At 38.5% G+C, this 15,322-nt stretch overlaps 2 protein-coding genes across 2 annotated transcripts in view; one reads left to right on the top strand and one right to left on the bottom strand.

The window, feature by feature from the left end:
- The window catches only part of vat1 (vesicle amine transport 1), a 29,829-nt gene extending 22,481 nt beyond the window's left edge, over nt 1-7,348 (top strand). Inside the window, exons 5-6 of the mRNA XM_039685838.2 lie at nt 2,930-3,171; nt 6,386-7,348. Of these exons, the coding sequence (XP_039541772.2) occupies nt 2,930-3,171; nt 6,386-6,679 (536 nt within the window). The 3' untranslated portion in view covers nt 6,680-7,348. The remainder of the gene's footprint in view (nt 1-2,929; nt 3,172-6,385) is intronic.
- A 4,935-nt stretch (nt 7,349-12,283) lies between these two features.
- LOC120490223 (E3 ubiquitin/ISG15 ligase TRIM25) lies at nt 12,284-13,312 on the bottom strand. The gene has a single exon (XM_039687654.2). The coding sequence runs from the start codon at nt 13,226-13,228 to the stop codon at nt 12,386-12,388; it is 843 nt and encodes a 280-aa protein (XP_039543588.2). The 5' UTR covers nt 13,229-13,312; the 3' UTR covers nt 12,284-12,385.
- Nucleotides 13,313-15,322: the final 2,010 nt, after the last annotated feature.

The raw sequence follows: 15,322 nt of genomic DNA, 5'->3' as shown, positions 1-15,322 counted from the left end.
CTTTGGACTAAAGGTAGCTTCTTACCTCCAACCATCACCATTGCCCCCATCAGGATGACCTCGAAGGCTGCTACAAACAGGATGGGAGAGATCGAGCATCCCATGGCAATGCCCACTTCCAGCTGTTACTAGCCTGTCATGAAGTCCTGATGGGTGCAACACATCTTGATGTCCTCAAAGTACTTGGCCACCAGGGCATGAATGCAGACTGGGATGTAGAAAAACTTTGAGTTGGTGGGGGACGGACCCATATGCATTGGCAAGATCCAGCCATACCACATGCAGGTCACCTCTCTCTTTTTGCTCTCTGGATCTGCTCCCATATGGCTGCAGAGTGTTCCACGCACCCTGGGAAGCCTGGCACGCCTGCCTTCTGGCAGCTAGTGTCAATGTACCCATTGCTTATGAGGTAGGTGGTCAACCTCTTGGCCAGTATGGAGAAGAAAATCTTGCTTTGATTTCTGCTCCTAAACTGTTCTTCCAGGCCACACTCAGGAGCTTCCACAGGTGTCTCTGGACCCCAGGGCAGTACTTGCAATATACAGCTTATAATATAGACTAAAATATCCACAAGTTTCTTACGCCCCATGAGGCCTTGCGTCAAAAGTGGGCGTGTCTTCCGGTTCGAAGTAAACAAAGCTCGACTTGACATACTTCACACTCGTTCATTCAACAGTTGACAGTCATTCAAGTTATAGCGATCCAAACTAGCTAACGGTGTGGGAACACAACCTCAACGAAATTAAAAAGGGTGAAATAACAGTACCTTTACCCATTATTAATAATCAATACTCATCAAGGCATGGTGACAGACAGTTGTGCGAGCTGACAAACAATTAAAATAAAAAATACACACTTGGTCATTGTGCTTTGGAGTTTATTCAAAATTATAAATGAATGTGCTACTTGAATACATTAACTGGCAAATTTGGTATTCTGTCAACTCAGGCTTTGATCCTGAGTTTAGGTGTAACATCAGTAGTGAACAGCCAAACACATGCTGATAGAGTTTATAGAATATTAAGAATTTAAACAAATGTACACAGGAAGATTCGTTGTCTTTTTTTGGAGGTGATGGAAACTGCAGTCGTTGGCAGGATCACTCTTATTTCGTTTTCGGCTTATGTTCAAAACAATCATTTTTAAGCCACTGAATTAGTTTAGTCCAGTTATACATACAACCGCGAACAGCACATGTTGTCCCTGAGCTCCGTAACGACATCTCTCATAAAGATTTGCGTCTTTAAATGGTAAAATAATTCTCCAAAAAACAGCTAGCCTCTTCGCTAACTAACACACAAAATACCATTGGAATGCTACTTCCGCCGCCTTACCGGAAGTTTCACCCACTTTATTTTTTACAGGAGCGCCCCTCGGAAACTTGTGGATAGACTAAACGCATAATACGCATGTGCACACTGTCAAAACTTCCTATTATCACTGTAAACTGCTTTGAAACTATCTATATTGTTAAAAGTGCTATATAAATAAAGGTAACTTGACTGGACAGTAGAAAAGTGAAAATGGTAGCATTTTATTCTAAAATTATTTATTTAAAAGAAGATAAATACTCTCATAGCTGCCAAGAACCAGGCCTGCTTGACAGTGACATATTACAGTAAATCAACTTCAGAAACACAATACCTGGAACAAGACCCCTTAAACAACATGGCGCCCTGTAGTCCCACCCAACTGTTTTTGTCCCTCCGTCTCTTTTTCTCACTCACTCTCTTCCTCCTATCCTGCCTGATCAGAACAATGGGTCCTCTATCTGACACAGAACCCAGAATGTGTCCGAATGTAACAGACTGGGTCAGGTCCAAATCACAGGCCAACTCAGAGCTCGCTTTTGTCAATGTGTGTGAGAAAGAGAGACAAACGGAGAGAGTTGTCATTGTTTTGTGTACATTTCCCCTTCTCTAATAGTACTATAGAGTGTAATTTACTCTATCCTGTGTCTTCCCAATATGTGGCTTTCTTATCTTATTTCATGCTAATAAGCCACCTTTGAAGTGAACAGAAAGAGTGATGGTTAGACTGTTGACGACATATACAAAATGAAGAGGAAAATTGTGTGGAGAGACACTGAAGAAGGAGAAAACAAGTGAGGGAGTGACAGACATGGGAAGCGATGCGAGAGGATGTGCGAACAGTGAGCGAATGAAGACGGGTCAAAGAGTGCAGTGTTGGAAAAGAGAGTGAGAAGGAGGGCTAGAGAGGCATGTCATTCCTCTGTAAATGAAGAACGCTCACTGTGGGAGCCATTAAGCAGTAATTCACCCATCGGTCAACCACACACACATTTTACATGCAGAAAACTCACACAAATACTTATTCATGCACGGGGAACATGCTTGCAGTTCAAACGCCTTGCACGTGCAAAGACATTTCTACATGTTAGGAGATAGGGGGTGGTATGATGGTAGTAATATATTTACTGGGAGAGATTTTGTGAAACAGTTTATAACTGTTTTACATTATTTTTTGTTTTATACTTTTGCGAGAAACATTTGTAATGAATAATATTATCATTTGTCTCAGTTCAAAAGTAGAGATAATATATATTTTCGTATTTATTTTACCAATGTATGCATTACAGGTGTTGACGATGCTATTTTTATATATAAAATCATTATCCATTTATTGTCCAGCTAAAAAAAAGTACACTACCATTATAAAGTTTGGGGCCTGTAAGATTGTGTTTTTTTGAAAGTCTCTTCTGCTCACGAAGGCTGCATTTAAAAACCCATTTTTTTTTAAAAATATTTTGATACAGAGTGTTGTCAAAACCCATCCCCTAAATCATAGTAATATTTTGCCAAAATCAAGTACCTGAAAAATGAAAATGGACTCAAAACCATGATCAGAATGGATTGATGCATATCTATGTTTTCTATGTCAATCTGATGTTTGTGTTTGGACCTGGCAGGTGCCGCTAACATGTTGGCGGGCCAGAAGAAGAACCTGTTTGCAGTGGCTAAGACCTGGTACCAGCAGTTCTCCGTTCACACCCTGAGTCTGATCCAAGGGAACCGCTCGGTCTGTGGGTTTCACCTGGGCTACCTGGACTCTGAGAGTGAGCTCATTGCTCAGGCCATGGCAGTCATTATGGACCTGTACAAACAGGGCAAGATCAAGCCCCGAATTGACTCCACCTACCACCTGGAGCAGGTGAATGAATGAATGAGTCTGATGGGGGTCATTTGAACTGTGTGTTCTGAGTTTGTTGGGGAAAAAAATGACTCGTTTGGGAGTGTATTTATGGCAGGATGTTGGAGTCCATTGAGATTCCACCTTGAGCAGATCTTTCCCTATTATTTCTTCTTCTTTCTTATCTCCCCTGTTGCTATGGAGACATCTCTTCCTGGTTACAGTAAGTAACTGCGAATGCGAGCTGATGCTTTTTTGACGAGCTGGGCTTTTATCAGCCTCATCAGACTTTGGTGTTATAGAAAATAACAATAAAAAAATAAAGTGCTTTCACATTCAAGTGAAAGACATATTTCAACAAGATTTCAGTTCATGGGTGAGAGAAGCGCTGTTTTAAGTGCTCCATGTTTGTTGGTAACTCATTCTCCCTGTCCTTCACTCTCATTTCCTGTCTCATTCTCTTTCCTCCAATCTGTCCGAGTCAATCGTCAGGGCCAGGTTGCATTTCCTAGTTGCTAGGAGATGGCTCGCTGTTGCTGTGTCGCTGGTTGTTAGGTAGAGTGGTAAAGGAGAGGTGACCTGGAGGAAAAACAGAGAAGGAGGCTCGTAAACTGACCAGAGAATAGCTGATGTACGTTGATCAATACTCTTAGGAGAAAAGTAATTAATTTTCGGTTGAACTTTATCAACGTTTTGATTCAACTAGTGATAGACCGATATATTGTCTGTTATTATATATATATATATATATATATATATGTGTATAATATGTGTATATATATATATATATGTGTGTATATATGAAGAGTTCAGATGCAAAAGCCTCTAAGTGCCATTTGAAATTTTCTTCTAGAATGATCATTTTTTTTATCAAGCTTGTATACTTAAGTTCAGTGATTTCACTTAAAATGCAATGATAATTACCTATTAATTGTTATTTAAGTGAAATTACTGAACTTAAATATACAAGTTTGATAAAAATCATCATTAAAGAAGAAAATTTCAAATGGCATTTAGAGGCTTTTGCATCTGAACTCTTCATAAATATATGTGTGTATATATATATATATATATATATATATATAAATACTCATGTATCCTAATAAAATGCATGTAATACTTTATAATTATAAAACTATTAATATAATTTAAAATGGTAAAAAAAAAATCATTATTATTAATTGTAATAATAAATGGTAAAATGCATGAATTTTATTAAATTAAATCTAAGTTTCAGTACTGGCCATTAAAAAACGATGCTGTCCGCTGATATTTGGCTATTTTCTGATACTGCTACAGAAACTATTTTCAAATTGTTTTTTTGTTTTTTTTTGTGATTGCAGTGAAATGTAGTGAAATGTTCTCTTTTAGGACGAAAGTGCCAGAAAAGCAGTTGATAATGGTGTAAATCTAAAGGCTTGTGCCTTTAGGTCATCAGCCAACTTACTTGCTAGAGTAATAGAGTAAGCAACCAATACATTGAACTAGGGGTGGGGTGGGGGTGGGGGGGGGGGGGGATCGATTCTTAGATGCATCGCAATGCGGATGTGGACTATTCGGAATCGTTTCACAAATGTCAAAAATCGTTTTTCAAAAAAAATAAAAAAAATAATTATATATATATATATATATATAATATTTATAATAACATAATATTGACGGAATGCGAAAGGCGGAACTCTTAAGTGCAGAAGTGCAGTGCCCGGACCATCTGTGGCGTGCACATAACAGAGCTGAGTGCGAAATCCAAACACCCTCTCGTTAAAAGCTGACGTGGAGGGGGACAGGAACTGGTCAAGAGTCACACTAGGTGTAATCTTCGTAGAATAAAACTAAAATATTGCGGAAACACGACAAATATGAGAAGCCATGTGACACTTTTCCACCCAGAGGAGGAAAAACACTCGGCTGTACCGTCGTTGTTATATTACTAATTTACTACTAGTATGCTGCTAGTTCAGGCACACATTAATTTTCCTGTTGGTTCTTTGCAGTGGTGGAATGTAACGAAGTACAAATACTTTGTTACTTTACTTAAGTACATTTTTCACGTATCTTTACTTTACTTAAGTAGAATAAATAGTGCATACTTTTTACTTTTACTTCGTTACATTTTGCAGCAATTATTTTACTTTCTACTCCACTACATTTCTACAACTTCTGTTACATTTTCGTTACATTTTCTGATCAGTTTTTCCCCTGCCAAAACGTAATCTGACCATCCGTTCGTTGCACGTTTGTCTCACCAGTGACGTTTGGTTGCCATAGATACATCACCGGTCACACTAAATAAAATGCGCCTCGCACGCAGTGTGTTTATCGTACAATTTATACCCGAAAATTTGTTTTTACGTGCATAGGAAACGCACCGTGTGTAATATACGTTTGGTTAGGATTATGGCAAGCCAAGAGGTTCAGAATTACACCATAAATTAATCGCGTTTAATGCCAAAAAATAGTTATTAACATATAGTAAGGATAAGCATGATGTGTTGCCGAATTGCAAGCTTGTTTGAGAAATGATGACAACAATTTTTTTCCATAATTATTGAACATCATTATAGGAGTATTAGGGTGAATGAGTTAGAATTAAATGTTTTATTAATCATTAGAAAATAGACATTAAGAGAATAAATTGTTATGCAAGTACTTTTACTTTTAATACTTAAAGTACATTTAAAATCAGGTACTTTTTACTTTTTACTTAAGTATGGTTGTCATTGTGTTACTTCTACTTTTACTAAAGTAAATATTTATCTGGTTATTTGTACTTTTACTTAAGTACTGAGATTCAGTACTTCCTCCACCACTGGTTCTTTGTAATGTTAATAAAATATAATGTATGTTAATTTTTTATGGTTCATTACTTGGGTCATTGTGACTGTAAATACATTGCTTTAAAAGTACAATGTATTTACAGTCACACACACACACAAAAGATTCAGATAATCAATAATCGCTTTAGCATCAAATCGCAGCTTTCTGAATCGTAATCGAGTCGAATCGTGAGATGCCTAGAGATTCCCACCCCTACATTGAACACATAAAATCTCATAAATGGTGTTTGTGTGCGCGTGAAGTTCAGTATTAGATCAACTGTCAACAGCTTGTTAGATATTCTTACCACAGCAGATGGCCATTCAAGCTGCTCTCTCTGCCGTTCCTCATCCACACCCTCACCAGTCTCTCTCTCTCTCTCTCTCTCTCTCTCTCTCTCTCTCTCTCTCTCTCTCAGGTCGGTGATGCCATGCGTAGGATGCAAGAGAGGCACAACATCGGTAAAATCATCCTCACCACCGAGCCCATGAAGGAAGAGGAGAAGAAAGAGGAGGCCAAGAAAGATGAGGAGAAGAAGAAAGACGACAAGAAAAAGGACGACAAGAAGAAAGACGACAAGAAGAAGGACGAGGCCAAGAAGGAGGAGAAAAAAGAGGAGAAGAAGAAGGACGAGACCAAGAAGGAAGAGACCAAGAAAGATGACAAGAAACCAGAAGAAAAGAAGGAAGAAGCCAAGAAAGAGGAGAACTGAGGGGAGAGAAACATTGTGGATGTGCTTTGTGTCTGTGTCAGCGGTTTGGGAGTGGTCTGAGTGTGAATGTGTGTGTGTGTCTGTGTGAATGGAGGGGTGTATAGTATAATTAGCTTAAGCCCAGGTGATTTTTAACATTAGATCAGATCTGCATTTCTGCAATCATTCAATCAGCAGAATTCACAGACCACTTACACACACACACACACACACACTGTACACCAAGGGAACACACCACTTTATTTTTCTGTTGTAACACGGTAGTATTTATTCACAGTTTTGCTGCATCCTTTCTAACTCTTTCTTATGACTGCACGCCACCGAGGTGTGTTAGGGCAGTATTATCCTTTTTATAAATCTCACCACAGTGTTTACTCAACCAATGTCTTTAATTATATAACAAATAACCTTATTCTGCACCCTTTAAAATTGTACTACCATATCCTCTAACAATATTCCTGGCAAACTAATGCACTATAAAATTCTTGTATTCCACCGAAATATTAGTTATCTTTTTAGACGCAAACCAAAAACAACCTTTTTCGCTCTCTACACCCCTCTGTGTGTTTGTGTATCCGCTGTGAAACTGGGTTTTCCGTTCTCTTTTCCTTTCTGTTCTGAAGTGGATGTGTTTGTTTGATTTGTCGTTCATCATCAATTGTGAAAGAACTTTTTTCCTGCCCACCTTGGCACACAAAACAAGAGCACCCACCTACACTCCCATTGTTTATGTCGTTTTGGACCAGACTCACTGACATACACTCAAGCTCCGCCCCCTGGAGGAGTCAGGGTGGTTTCTGATTGGCCGTGATTTGACAACAAGCCTCTTTCATGCACACGCATGTGTACTAAATTCTCAAACACATTGCCAACATTATCCCAAAAACTAACAAGGTTGTCCTAGGCTTCAGCTGTTCAATGTGCCATGTCATTAAAACGGGCAAGTGCCAGGCTTTTAATGAGTCTAGCTTGGCAAACAGGACCAATTATAGAGAACATTCTCCCAGCCCTTTTCCCCATCGTTTCCCTTGTATCAGATGTGGACGCATAAAGACAGGAGTGGCCTTTCATTCCAGAACCTCCTCCAGGATTCCTCAGGATCCTGACGCTTTCCGCCCCTCGTTCCCGTGACAGCTTACCACGTGATCTAGCTGACCTGCACCTCACATTTACATATGATATCCACTCTGGCTCTTCCAACTATGCTTTCTCTCCCTGTTCTCTTACCCTTTTCGTCATGGTGGTTGGCATAGCAACAGCAGTTAGGCTAGTTATAGATGACAGTTAGGTTTCACCCCCACATCCCAAACATACAACCACTCACATCTCCACAGCAGCTCTTTTTTTATATGATAAACTTCAGTGGTTTTATTTGAATGCATTTTGGGCTATGGCTCCACCCTCTCCCCTGTTACTCAGATAGCAGTAATCTACTGCCTCCGCTTGGGATTTATATGCACTGCAGTGCTATCATTCAAGTACTCAAGACACCTGCTGAACACTTTCTTTTCACACTACGAGTCTGGTTCATTTCATCGAGTGTTGTGATGTGTGTTGATGTATGTGAAACAAAACCCTATTTTATATATATATATATGTGTGTGTGTGAGAGAGAGAGAGAGTATGGTATGTGCATTTCTGTATTTGAATGTCTGTCCTTAGGTTTGTTGTCGGATTTAGATTCAGATGTTCTTTCTTTCTTTGTCTCTCTACCTCCCTCATGCTACCGTCATTTTAACCGTCTCTTTCTCTCCTCCCGTCGGTTTCTAACTCTCACCATCACTCTTGAATATTTCGGCCCCCATGAACGGCCTGCATTGGTTTGCTATCGTTTGCACTCGGCTTGCACTTGTAGAGAATGGCAGTTCCACTCCTGATCCACCGTATCTGCTGGTCCCGTCCATGTCTTCACTTAGACCGTCTGTTTTTTCTTCCCTCATTCTCCCACCAACACACTCGCTCTTTATACACCTCTTAAACTGAGAAACAAGTGTTTGAACATGCATGGAGATGCTCAGAAGGCTGCATTGTTGGATGCATGCTCGTGTTTACATAATCACTATATGAGTGCAGATAACCGTTCAGGCCCAGAATGCACTGGGATGGGCTTGGAACTGCCATACTTGTCTGATGAGTTACCATGTTCTGACTTACTAAATCCCGATCCGGTTTTTAGTTCCGGGTCTGATGGGTTGACTGAGTTTCTTGTTGTGTTCCGCTGGTTCTCTTCCTGTGTTCCTGTGGATGGTGACTCAGAGCACCAAGTGACCCTAACTAACACTTCAGTGAAAAATATCCGTCCTCTGTATTTTGTTTGATTTATTTTGTATGTTTTTTTTTTTTTGTGGTCTGCATTTTAGTTTAAGTTCAAAAGGCTTTGCTGCAGTTCCTCTAAAATGTGATGAATCATGTGATTTTGTTGGTCCTGACCGAGTGTGCCAAACTTTTTTGTGAAGGTGTGACCTTCGCTATAACTGTGCTTACTGTACTGAAGAAGAAGAAAAAAAAGAATGAAAGATGATTTAAAAAAAAAAAAAAAAACTAAACTAAACGTCTGTGGTTATTGTCGAAATGACCTCGCAGTAAAAGATCTTGAGATTCTGAATTTGCTCCTGTCGTGTGTGGTCGACTACGCCCTGAATATTATTGGTGCTGACTGATTTCTGACTTATTTGTTTTCCGCTAACGTTTGAATCCATGCAAAACCTCTCGTTCTCACTGTGCCTCAGTCGTAGACCAACACCAGATTGCCTCCACGCATGTTTACACGTGAATGCACGTAGACTCTATTTCGTCCCCAACACCGTCTCTGCTCTGCTGTCCTGAAGGGCTGGAATATTCCCACTGACCTGAGACTCCTTCCAGATTAAGTGTACTGTTGTTTATAGATGCACTTTTTGTGTATCATGTGGGTGTTCATGGGTAACATTTGATAACCTATGACCTGAGGTAACCCAACAAAAAGATCCAGCAGCAGTCAGAACGATCTAATGATTAATGTCAGTGTAGTTTCCCAAGCTGTTGCTGGCTGTTGTTTTCGCTTTTTTGTTTCTCAATGTGATATTAAAGAGATAGTTCACCCAAAATTAAAATGATGTCATTAATTACTCACCCTCATATCATTCTTTGGAGCATAAAAGATGATATTTTGAGAAAAATGTTGGAATGGAAATCAATGATAACCGAAATGTAATGTTCTTCAAAGTACGACATGAGGGTGAGTAAAAAAAATGACAGAATTAAAATTTTTGGTTGAATTATTCTTTTAACATAATAGTCCCGTTCACAAGCAAATTCCCGCTGTTTTCATTCCCAGATGATCTAGCAGCGACATTCCGGTTCTGGAATTGATCTCGGCTGCTTATGACATCAGAGCGGCTGTTGATTCAGTTTCGTCCCTGGATCTGTCTGCGTTGGCTAACTGGGTCCGTTCAGAGACGTTCACAGCACACACACCCAACAACAATGACATCTGGGCTGGGAATGCTCGCTTTAAATCTCTCAAGGTCTGGATGATTTTTATAGGATGATGGTTTGGAGAATTATTCCTCTTCCTCCTTTTGGAGCGTGCACAGCTCCACAATGAGCTCAGCTGCAGGTGCGAGTGTCTCTCGTGGATCTGGAATTGTGCGACTGGGAGCCAGAGAGAGGCTCGGATCGAGCCAAGCTGCTTCCTTCCTCGGTCCTCTCACTCCAATAGTTTTCCCAGAACAGGAAACACCCCTCAGGTTTACAGAGTGCAGAATTCCTGCTACAAATGCAGCCTTAACCAGCGCTGAATCGTATCATGTCTAAACATTATTTACAATATTAGATACGCAAACGCAGTGCAGTTTTGGTGTGCCTACAGTCAAATGTATTGATTAATTTATGCATTTATAAAATCAATAATGAAATGAAGCTTTGAAACGCTTTTAGGTCTAAATTAATATAGCAGATGTATCTGCCTTCTCTTTGTCTGGCACATACAAGTAACAGTGAGTCATTGTGGACCGTTTCCCACACATGCTCAGCGTAACAGATCTATCTTTGTCTAAAAAAATGAACGCTGCACACATCACTATGTCTTGATGCACTTTTTATGTATGTTTGGATGCATATTTGTGCGCACAAAGTGTCATGGAGATCTCGAGTAATGAAAGGCTCCGTTTGCAATCTGTAAATTACAGTTCCAACTTTCCTGCTTTGCCTTCTGACTATAGAGCGAATCAGAGCCACCAGCTTACATTTCTGTACACTGATTAGTTTTTAATTCAAACCCCGCCCCTAACCATCAGCATTAAGGCTCCTCCCCTCCACACACGTCAGAGAAGCACCATGGGTTGTTTGTGTTGTTGTTTGTTTTTTAAACCATCAGAACTTTTTCCATTTAATTTTGAGAATCTGAAGTGCTGCTGTTTCTGTGCTCGACTCTGGTTTAGTTGGACCGCGTGTGGTCATGAGGACCGTAGAGTTCATAACGCTTCTGTGTGTGATGTGACCATTTTGCCTTACATGTTTTCCAGGACTAATTAAAGAGCATAACTAAAAGATGTGTTTACAGAGTCGTTATTGAACAAGCTGCAGATATACATTTAGACTAGAGCAATACACATTATTTAGGTTTATAAAAGGATTTTATTCAATCTGATCTGAGATGAGGTAGAAAGGTTCTAGCTGTACTTGACCTGATGTGCTATCCAAATGCTTTTTACAACCCAGTGTCCTATCATTCACAAAACTATGTACACACAATACACAATGTTCTCAATGGGTTTAGTTAAATATTTACAGTTCAGTTTACCAGTGTGATGTGGCTTGTTTAGGGGGGAAACACTTGTTTTTCACCAAATTTATAAATATTCTTGCACACTTGACACATTTACTTTACAAAAACTACTGAGGTTTGTTAAGGTTAATAAGAAAACTATTTGCCTGTTTTTTGATGAGGTAAGAGAAACTAATCTTCATTTAAATGTAAAAAAACAAGTGTATTTCTCTCACCCCTGTTGTAAATTTACTTTGTTTTAAACCAACCATTTTGGTTAATTTTTCTTAAAACAAGTGAATGAATATCATAATTGTTAATTTCCTTCTAATGTGAATATATTAAAAGGAAGTAGTGTGAAAATGTAACCACACGGTAAAATGACAAAGATACTGATAAACACATTTATTAATATTATTATTTGAAGTGTAGCACAAACAGTACATTTCATTTCATAAAACATTTGTTTACAGACGTGGATAACCTGGAAATAATAATAATAAAAAAATCAGGCTAGGAAATGCAGTGGGAATTTCCTTACTACATATAATATGTCGAAACATTGGCTAGAAATTGATTGTTAATGTGAGTGCAATGTTTGTATATATATATATATATATATATATATATATTAATCCTTGATAAAGAATCTGATACGACATTCAGGAAACTTATCTAGTATGAAGTCTTGAAGATTAATGAGATGTAATCTAAGTTGTTTTAAGTGTTTCAAGTTTTCTTGCTGTTAAACTTGTTAAAAACACTCAACATTGAATTGTTAAAAAATATCAGCAAAAAATCATGTTCATTAATACTAATTAAATGTTTCCAGAAATGGATAGCTGTTATTCAAAAAGAAATGGGATGCTTGAGATTTTCAGTCGACGCCTGAATCTAGTAAAGCAACATTCCTCTAGAAAACATGGCATCTACAACTCTGTAGTCAAACTCAAGGCTCCTCAAAGCACTCTAGTGTTTTCCACAGTGGTCTTTTTAGTGCCAGTTTCTGTCATGAACATAATTCCCAATCTTTTCTTTCTGTGTCCAGCACCATGACTGTGCCCATGTGAATTACGATTACCTCTGTGTCCACTACTGTGTGTTTCATGGCCTCTTTTAACACGTGAGCCTCGGGTATGTCCACTCCGATGCCCATGTCTATGCTCAGTACCATGAACCCTCTTATGAGATGGTCTCCTACCATGTCCAGTTGTTTTCTCTTTACTCCTGAGCGTTTTTGTCTTCTCAGGTGCCCCTGAAAACACTTTATGTCCTTGATGGACTTCATCAAGACACAGGGGGCAGATGAACTGTTGGTCTCCCAATGGTTTGTTGTGCCTTGAGCAAATATTTCCTTTAGATTCCCCACTTACAACAATCACTGTGCGCTTTTCTCTGGGATAGTCATTGTTATGATATCTTAGGTGAATCTTACAGGATGAATCCTCGCTTTCTGGACACATCTTCAAAGGTTTGAGTTTTTTGGCAGTGCAGATTTCTCTCACCGTGTGTCCAGGTCCATTGTAATGTGTGGGAGGAGAATCCTGAAGTCCTGTGTTTTTAAACCGCTCCACCACTTCAGCAAACATGGTGTTTTTGTTGAGAACTGGCCGAGGTGAGAAGGTCTTCCTGCACTGAGGGCAACTGTAACCACCATCTTTGCCACCCTTTTTATCCCAATAGTCTTTAACACAGCCCATGCAGTAATTGTGTCCGCAGGGAATCGTCACTGGATCCTGGAGTGCATCCAGACAGATGGGACAGTTGAATGGATCAAGGTCTTTGAAACACTCCTCTGCCATTTCACACACTTATCTGAACGAATAATTGTCTGTGTTACAGTCAGTTTCTGCTCTCTCTCTCTCTACATATCATGTTCCACACTGAGTGTGTGAGGGCAAAAAAGAGAGAAAAAGAAACAGGTGTGTTTGAGTGCATAAACCTGTTGGACAGGTATGAGCATCTCAACAAAGTATTTTTTCATTTGTTTTTTTCTTGAGAAAATGCACTACTAGCCAAAATTTAGACACGCCTACTATTTTTTTTTTCTACGATTAATACAGACATTAAAACTGTAAAATGCAAATGTATTTGAAGAAGCTCAAATAAAAGACAGCTTTGATTTTTTAATCATATAGCCTTTCTACTAAGTTGTCACTATAAGTCTAGATTAAAGCTCTGCACATTGCAGCTCAACCAACTTCTTGAAGAACATAATGAGATTGTATTTTTTTATATAAATAAAGATTTAAAGGTCCAATCGGCTATGTAAGAATTTTGTAATTAAATATCCAAAAATCACTTGCACAGAGTGATACATTTCTTGCAGTTGTGTACTTACAATATCCCAAAAGTTACCTAAGTTATTTTATTTCAGAGAAATTCCAATTTAACATATGTGGCCGTCCCGGAAAAAAATGTCGCCTGTAAATGACGCAATATCCACACTATCCTCAGTTTCCGCTCGTACTGCCATGACGTAACCATGGCGACAGACGTGGACAACTGCCTAGCGAGTAACGATTAGCGGCACCCAGTTCTTGTTTCGTTCAAATATAGACCATGGCAAGCAGACTTTGGGACAAACAAGGAGAACTAAAATGAGGATCAATATCAGCGTGATATTTTTGAGATGCCGAGAGCTAGCATCCGAGACTGACTTCCACTCGACAGAGAGCTGGCGTCCGTGACTAATTTGGACTTGACAGAACTTCACGAGTCACGATTTTACAGCTTTATTAGACAGGTGAGCAAATGTACATAAAACAAATCAATATCATAACGTTAGATTGACATGATGAAATGTTAGAATATGGTCAGTATGTTATTCTTATGTTGATCTAGCTGCTAGTTTCGTATAGCAAACGAACTAACACGTAGAATAACATTATATCTTTCAGCACACATTTAAATACTGTTTAATGTGTTATACCAAGTGGAACAGCGCTGTGTTTCCCTCACAAATTTAATTCATCTAATAAACTGACCTGTGTGACTCGAGTAATCCAGCACTTGCATGTAGACTAGTTCAATAGGATGAAATTTCCTTATTCCTTTATATCCGCGGGACTCGCGTGTGATATGTCTCTTATTAGCAATCGCAACCTGCTTTATACCACTGTAATGTTAAAAACATGAGTGTTTTCACTGATCCATAAACATTGTCAGATCCATCATCAGCTTGACAGCAAGCCCCATCATTCAGCTCGTCATTGCGTCATAAACATACGCCTTTGTTATTGTTGTAAACTGCACCCTCTTGTGGCCAAAAAAAGCTACATATTGTAGCTTTAAATAAAAAATGTTAAGCATAAGCATTTGCGAGAAACGCGTATGTAGCCTAATGTTAATGAAAAAGTCTCTGATGCTCTGGAATTATTTGATCAAAAATACAGTAAAACAGTAATATTTAGAAATTTTACATTTTAAAATAAGTTTTCTATTTGAAATTATTTGAATGTATTTTTTTTCTATTAAGACGAATTTTCAGCATCATTACATTATCATTAGTGTCACGTGATCCTTCAGAAATCATTTTTTATGCTCAAAAAACATGTATTATTATTATCAATGTTGAAAACAGTTGTGCTGCTAAATATGTTTATTTTTATGAAGAAAAGTTGAAAAGAACAGCATTTATTTGAAATAGAAATCATTGGTAAAATTAAACATATTTACTGCAACCATTGATCAGTTAAATATATTGTTGCTCAATTAAAACTAAAAGTATTAATTTCCGTTTCTTTTTTAAATCTTACTGATGCCAAACTTAATTTGAACGGTAGTGGATATTGGGTTTTGTGTACAAAATGTTGCTATTTATTTAGTTCATTTTTAAAAGATCCAAACTTGAGGTCTGATCTCTTTCTTTGATCATTTAGAAATAAACTTATTTA

Source organism: Pimephales promelas, chromosome 3 (genome assembly GCF_988280905.1).
Source record: "Pimephales promelas chromosome 3, fPimPro1.hap1.1, whole genome shotgun sequence".
Lineage (NCBI taxonomy): Eukaryota > Metazoa > Chordata > Actinopteri > Cypriniformes > Leuciscidae > Pimephales > Pimephales promelas.
Note: the sequence above shows the minus strand (reverse complement) of the source record. Positions and strands in the feature narration are given on the sequence as shown.

Bases quoted from the DNA above. Each gene is read 5' to 3' on its own strand.
- LOC120490223 (XM_039687654.2), bottom strand. From the start codon at position 13,228: ATGGCAGAGGAGTGTTTCAAAGACCTTGATCCATTCAACTGTCCCATC.